Source organism: Montipora foliosa, chromosome 12 (genome assembly GCF_036669935.1).
Source record: "Montipora foliosa isolate CH-2021 chromosome 12, ASM3666993v2, whole genome shotgun sequence".
NCBI lineage: Eukaryota > Metazoa > Cnidaria > Anthozoa > Scleractinia > Acroporidae > Montipora > Montipora foliosa.
Genome location: NC_090880.1, coordinates 22,153,916 through 22,161,454, shown reverse-complemented (window position 1 = coordinate 22,161,454; position 7,539 = coordinate 22,153,916). Strand labels below are relative to the sequence as shown.

General features: G+C 39.6%; 1 protein-coding gene across 1 annotated transcript; it reads left to right on the top strand.

The window, feature by feature from the left end:
• Nucleotides 1-1,739: 1,739 nt before the first annotated feature.
• LOC137981012 (uncharacterized) lies at nt 1,740-2,171 on the top strand. Its single transcript, XM_068828387.1, has one exon. The coding sequence runs from the start codon at nt 1,740-1,742 to the stop codon at nt 2,169-2,171; it is 432 nt and encodes a 143-aa protein (XP_068684488.1).
• Nucleotides 2,172-7,539: the final 5,368 nt, after the last annotated feature.

The following is a 7,539-nucleotide window of genomic DNA, read 5'->3' as shown; positions in this document are numbered from 1 at the left end:
GATCTTGGAAGAAACGCACCCTGTATTTTGGAAAAATTAATTGAAGGTGATTGTACCAACGGCTGCATATGCTCCTCGCAAATCAGCGAACGATAGAAGACAATTATCAGTTAAAATCTTACTTTTCTTTTAAGTCTGCGCGAAGAGTACGGTTGTTGGTCATTCCCTTTTATAACATGTATATCTTTTATTTTATTTTATTGTCTTTAATTAATTAGCAGAAATGCTAAATGGCTATTCAAGGGTTTATTGATCGATTAATTGATTGTTAAAAGTTTACAAGCACTCCTGGTGCAAAGCATTGGAAGAATAAGCTGAAAGCGATGTGTCGGAGAACTTAACTTTTAAAATGGCAGAGTTTTGTAACATGCAGTTTCTTTTACAGATTTCCTGACTTCTTTGATCTTCCAGCAAATATTACAGGATTCAACGATGAGTTTAGAAAAATTAGCGAAATCCTAACTTCCCTGGCAAGGTATATAGCAGGGGTTACTTCCAATGCAGTCGTAAAGAACACCACTGTAATATACGGAAAATAACCAATGACTAAAAATATGATTTTATGAACTGATACATATGCTCCTCGTAAATCAGTGGACAATAGTAGACGATTATCAGTTAACATCTTACTTTTCATTGAAGTCTACGGGAGGGGTGGGGGTATTGGTCATTCCCTTTTATTGCATGCATATTGCATGAATAGTTGAAGATTTGGAGGAAAAATGTTTGTCTCTTGAGAACCTTGGCCCTAGAAAATGAAAAAGAGTGAAGGAAAGTACCATCACCAGAAGGCCGATCAGTGCTGGCATCAAGTGGAAAATTCGCTAATGAAAGTTGGAAGTGCCGATCGTAGTCAGCGGAATGCACCTACCAATAAACCATCGTGACCCGAAACAGTTTTGAGCCACTCGGTGACGATACACAAGTGGATGTCATAAATGAAATCAACTGCAATACAAACAGGGAAGATAAAAACAGCAGAAGACGCTCATGCTCACAGAAGAAGCGTAAGAGTAACCGATCTGGGTCAATGGAGCCGCCGAGTGAACCCGAACAAATGCAATCGATCCGTCGAAAGGAAATTATTATCGCCGGAGATTCTATTCTCAAGCACATCCAAGGCCAGCGCTATTTCAACTTAGAATGCTCGCTGCTTTGTTCACTTCTTCGTGAAACAAACAATCGCAGAAGCTGCGAGTGTTGCAACAGAATAATTATTGGCTTCCATCATTGTGCTATTCTGTTCCACTTCTCGTGATATCAGTTTTGCCAAATTGTTATAAAGGCTCATTTTTCGTATTCGCCGGCTCCAAAATTTCACTTTTTAGGGTGTGTGGAATTTTAATTTGAACCTTTTCGAAAGAGCAGAAAGATGTCTCCTTTGTTTATTTTGTGAAGTTTCGATTACAAACGATGCACCCATGCGTCAAACCAATTAGTGTCTTGTGTTTTCATGCCTATCCTTTTTGACCGCGCTATCAGCCTGATAGTCGGATTCTTCTGGCTTTCCATGATCTTATAGAAATCTAGGAATTTCTTTTACAATATTTTACACAAGAAGGTGATAAGTTTCAAACAAGCCTTACTATTAGTAGAAAACTATTTTAAAGCACATCATCATGGAAATAGGAGAAGAATGTCTTTCGAGATATATTCCTAATTTGCACAGTAAGAAGGTCTCTGAATTGATGTAGTGTTCAATTCCCTCTCATGACCTTTTCAATTATAAACTATCGTTGATGAATAGGTGCCTCTGTGGAAATTGCCACAAGATGTGGCGAGAAGAAGAGAATATTTGCTGCCGGGAGATTGAGGAGATTCAAAGAAAAAATTTGGAGGCTGTCGAGATAGAGCACCTAGGAGCACCTCCGGATTGTATTGTTCAGCACCCTGGCTTCCAGGCTGTGTGCCTCAACCACTGGGTGTTACAGGCAGCTTGGCTTCAGTACAAACAACAGTATGGGACCTCTGCATATGAAGGTCCTGATCATAAAAAGAGTAGGCACGTAGCCTACAGGCAATTAGTTAGGTGGTGCTGGGGAGTTCTTGGCAAGGAAATCAGAGTTCCTCTGCCTTCTTGTGCAGTTAACTGCATCAGAGCTCACTTCCAAGAGCCTAGGAGGTCTGAAGATGATATGGTGTTTTCAGGATTTAGATATGCAGATGAATAGCAATAGACAAACTTGAATTTTATTTTTGTAGAGTGCTTTTCAGTCATGACTAGCCACCATATTGGATTAAGAAAACAAAAGAAATAATTTGCGTGAAATAGTATTTCAGTTCCCACATGACTAGTGTGCGACACCAACATGGCTGTCGTGACATCATGTGAAAACACTTCAACACATTTTTGGGCATAAAACTTGTACATGTATAATTGTGAGGACCTAGCCTAATTCACTAAGCTAGATCTGTTATATCTGCTAACAAAACTTGCTATTGCTTCTTCTCTGTCAGGCCTTTGAGCTGATGCAGCGAGGGGTGGTGGAGTATTGGTCTGCAGAACACCCATATACTCCTTCAATGCTCTTGGGTTATCCTCGTAACTAAGAAAGAGCTTTGCAATGGCACTGGAGCAATAACCTAGGAAACACAATCTTACGTTAGCAATGAAGTGTGAGGTGATTGGCGCATTAGGGGATGATTTGCCATGCTCGAGTCATGATATATATTGTACAGTTGTCATTGCTTTTGTTTTGGTACCCCATTTATTGTAGTATTTCATTGTTACATTATAGCCAATGAATCACACTACAATATTGATATCAACTGACTATTTGGGCAGGGATGAACTACTGGTACTGCAAGGCAGGGGAAAACAACAGTACATTTAATTTGTCAATATTAATAGGATTTCTGTTGATCATTGCATTGTCAACAAATTTAATAGTGATACATTATTATTATTTATTATTATTATTTATTGCTGTTATTACAATTATTATTATTGTTGTTATTATTATTATTATTATTATTATTATTATTATTATTATTATTATTATTATTATTATTATTATTATTTTTTATTTTTTATTTTTTTATTATTGATTTGATCCTACCATAAGTTGGTTCTGTTTTAACTTGTCTGACTGCTGGCCCCTCTTTCTTAGCCTTTGGAAACCTGATGGAATAGCATGGCCTCCCATCCAATGTCACTGCCTGCATTCTGTCTGCATTTTCATTGTAGTGCAAGGCAGAAAGGCACAATCTGTTAAGCAATAAACACTGAATATAGTTGCCTGCTCTATCAGGAAAGGTGACCAAAAAGGCAAGGAATGCCTTACAGTGTACTCGACTAACCGTGTGTACATTCCCCAGTATGAAAAAGCAGTGTGCTTGGGAACAAAGTGAATGTCCAAACTGTGTTTTGCTTCTAGAGCTGAAGTTTGGTATCTTGGTGACAGTTTGGCTATGTCTTTCAGTAGTTGAGGCTTGAGTACCAGTTCCTCTAGTTTTACAGCAGCAGTTGAGCCTGTGGATTTACATGTACACATCGCATAAAAACACGTTTAGATCATCTAGTAACAATAGTATTCTCTGGGTTTTTGGTTATATCGTTTTTAATCAATGGGAAAGGGACAACAAATCAAAGCTGAAAAGCCTTTCATTATTTCCCGTGTTGTCCTTAGTCAATAAATTTGGAGGAAAAGAAACTTATTAAGGCAATATTACAAACATTTAAAATGCTGTCTGTACCCTGTTTACATGTTGGCTCTTGAGCAAGTATGTGCACGAGCAGATATTTTTTGGCCAATTGTGATATCTCGGTCAGTTATACCGGTAATAATGTAATATTCCCATCTCATTATTATATAGAATCTACTTAGTCGCCTTCAGTTCCCAAACTGGTGTTGGAACAGAGTTTGACTTGAGAGATTAGTGTCAGAACTGTATGCTGTTGCATCATGAATTGTACCATCAGTCATAGTTGTTTATTTGTTTACCTGGTATTAGCCATAGTCTAGTTCGGGCTTCACCCTCCAGTTCTCCATGCCCACATTCAGGATACAAATTATTATTTACATCAGCATGTAAGTTTTGGATGTGAAGTGGTAACATTTTCCACTTTGCCTGCATCAATGGACCATTGCCATCTGGTGTTGAAGCTGCACACCAGTACATGTGATTGAAAATGGACTGGCGCCATTGAGCGACATCCTCACATTCTTTCTTTTTGGCCAGTTTGTCGATCTTTTTGCTAAGACCTGTTCCAAGGTGATTATATAAATAACATTGCTGAATATTTAGAACTGAATACATCTAGCATGATAGAAAGGTATGCTTGGCGGGCGTTAGCGATGCTAAAGTGGTCCTTATGCATTGGTTCGGATGTGCCAGCTATCTGTTATGTTTATTTAACACGATCGATCCATTACCTTTCGATACATGCCAGATGTCAAAATAGTGACTGGTGTCAGGCATATTTCTGCGAATCCATGCCTCATTTTGCTTGTGCCTGTCAGTGATAATCTGAGAAATTTTTAGTCCAGCATTGTTGATACATCCGACGGCGCGAACCAACCCTTCGTGTTCCATCCACGCACTATTCTTGACTTCGTTGCTCTAAAAATAATAAGATCTTGACATTGTCCGTATTGTCAGGAATAATATGAAAGTCGAGGCATTGAAGACATTATATTGGTAAGAATACACGTTAAGAATACAGTCAATAAATTATACTATATTTACGTAGCTAGTGTACAGAAGCGGACATGAGACCTTTTGGAGACTGAGTGGACCGGGTAAATAGTAGGTGCTAACCTGCACTAGCTGAAAATCCACCACTCTGTTGATCTGTTGTTCCATAAAAGTAAACGAACCAAATTTTGCACAGTAGCCAGGCGAGTCACATCTACCATCGCCAGCTACCACCAGCCCCCCTTCACGTTCAGCCAAGTCATCTAGGAGTTGTTGCTGGTGATTGCGCCATTCCTGGATTACGACAGGGTTGACGTAGAAGCGTGTGTGTCTGTAGAAGGTGCGCTCGGAGATGCAGGCAACGTTCATAAGTTTCAACATCCGGAGAGCTTTAGCTGTAGACGATCCTGTGATCAAAAACAAATGAGAAACAAACACATGCGATGACGACCATACACTTGGAAAAAAAAAAGTCACAGCTCGTCCATATAATTTCGGGAACAGGAGATGGTTCTTGATCACCGGGCGTGGGTAAAAAGTTTTGCGTTCTGGGGCCAACAACTCTGTTATTACTTGTGACTTTGGAAAGCATGACCCACCACCTATTACCCATGATCAAGGAACATTAGTCTCGCCCTACAACTACCGTGCGCATTTTTGTGGTTAATTCGTTGTATAGACCACGTTAAAACTGTCATGCGTTGTGTACTAGTCTGATTTTAGTATCTGGTTCTGGTTTCTTGTGCTACATATACAACTGGCCACTCACCGGATAGTAAAATGGAAGATGAAAGTAACAAGTTTCCAACAGGCATCCTTCCCCTGACAAACGGTTGATTGAACCAAACGTTGGTAAAACTGCACTTCTCTTCAGTGCCCCAGTAATGTATTTTGACCATTGTACCGATTTCCTTAAGAATGCGCGCCTCAGCAAAACCAGCACAAATGGGACATGAGGCAAACAAACTTAGCAGGTTTGTCTCGAACACAATGAACTTTCTCTCTTCGTGGGGTTTAGCACTGTCGTTAACTTCTTTTGATCTAAGTTGTAACAATAAACCAATTGAACATTTTCAAGGGCATGTCTGACATAGACTTGGAAATACAATTTCAAACTTTCCCGTTTAAGGGAAACGTGTTATCGTCAAGGAATGAAATTTTAAAAAAATTTGGAAGTCCGAAATGTCTATAATTTCCTTATTCAACGGTGGAAACACTAAAGATAGCACAATTGAGTCATCTTCGCATAATAGACACAAACAAAGAAAAGTTCAATTTTAGTCTTACTGCTCAGATTTTGTGATTGAATCTTTCTCCTCTGCCTCCTTTTCCTCATCTTCTGATTCGAAAGACGGAGTGTAGTCCTCATCGTCAACGTCAACGTCTTCGAAGGGATTGGAATCAATTTCTTGCTGAAGTTGTTCCTCGTGTGCATCATAGGGAGTGTTTCTTTTCTTATCCTCATTGAGGAGGGTTAAGAGAGGAAGATTTGCTATGTTGCACTGCGACCCCATGTCAACCAAAATCTTCTTTTTGGGGGATACCTGAGCACCTGAAGTGATCAATAAGACAACAAAGATATCTCAACGGGTTGTTAATAGAGTAATTTCAAAGTCTATGTGATGTTTAATATAACAAGTTTGTTTAATTACCTTTACTACGACAAATTGGACGGCGAAGTCCTTTTTGGGTTCCTTTGTTTTGCTTGAACAATTCAGCGCAAGGAAAAAACATCTCACTTTGGTTATAACCAGGAACCTGTTCTGCTTGGGCTTTCTCGTCATCAATATGACCACTTGTGGATGGCTTTTCCATATCGACTGACCCAGTCTCTTGCATTTGCTCAAACTGTGCCACAAGCTTTGTGCCAAAAAAATACCTTTGGATCAGTATCAGTACAAGTTCTCAAGTGGCAGAAATGATTAAAAGCACATTCCACGCATTGTCATGGCATAATTTTGTTAATCAGTTAGAGGGTTAAGTTGAGTGTTGTGTAAAAGAAACGTACCCGATTTGCCGTTAACTTTGATAGAGCGCGACTTCGCCGCTTTGGTGTCTCCCTGTCACTTGATTCGTCCGCCTTCGTTTTCGCGGGAGGTAACTTTTTTTTTAGTCTCCGTGCTTCGTCAAATTGCTGGACAGTAGGACTTACTTGAATTGTTGGCACGGCGTCATCCTTCAGTTTAAGTCTGGAAGCAAACCCAGCCAATTTCGCCCCCATACCGTGGTAGCACTCTGGAGAAAAACGGTTACTGCAGATGTGCCCAGATCCTGGCTGCCAGTTATCGTCTCTTTTCGTTAGCACGAACTGAATCCATTGTTGCCGCAGCCGGTCATTTTTGGGAAATTGATGCAAACTCACGTTTTGCGCATTGGTGTTATTGCAAAACATTACTACACAGCGCTTCCCGGGGTCTCTCTTTTTCTTGCTTCCCTTTGAATCACCGGCCTTTTCATTTCCCGAGTCCATCGCGGAGACACTTGTAACCTCTGAACTGGGTTGTAACTTAAGCTTCAGTTATTAAAAGGCTCGTCCAAACTTCCACATATCACGTCTCACATGACAATAAAAAACTTACATACATTCATCCGTTTCGCGCAATCACTCGTTTGCATTCACTGTGTTTATTTGGGCTTTTATTAATTCACATTATTTATATTGAAAATATCTGTCTTCCATTTTTAAATGCTACACCTTGCCGGCTTAATTAAAGACACGATAAAAAGTTCATCTCTTCAATCAATAGTCCCATCGACACAATCATTAAAGCCGATCGGCTTGCTTATGTGTCGTCTCATATTTTGCTAAAACATTTCAGAATGTACAACTTAGATCTTCGTTGATGTAAAAAAATTAATGGTCTAAGCAATCCGTGCTTTACTGCCGTTATACTTTGATAG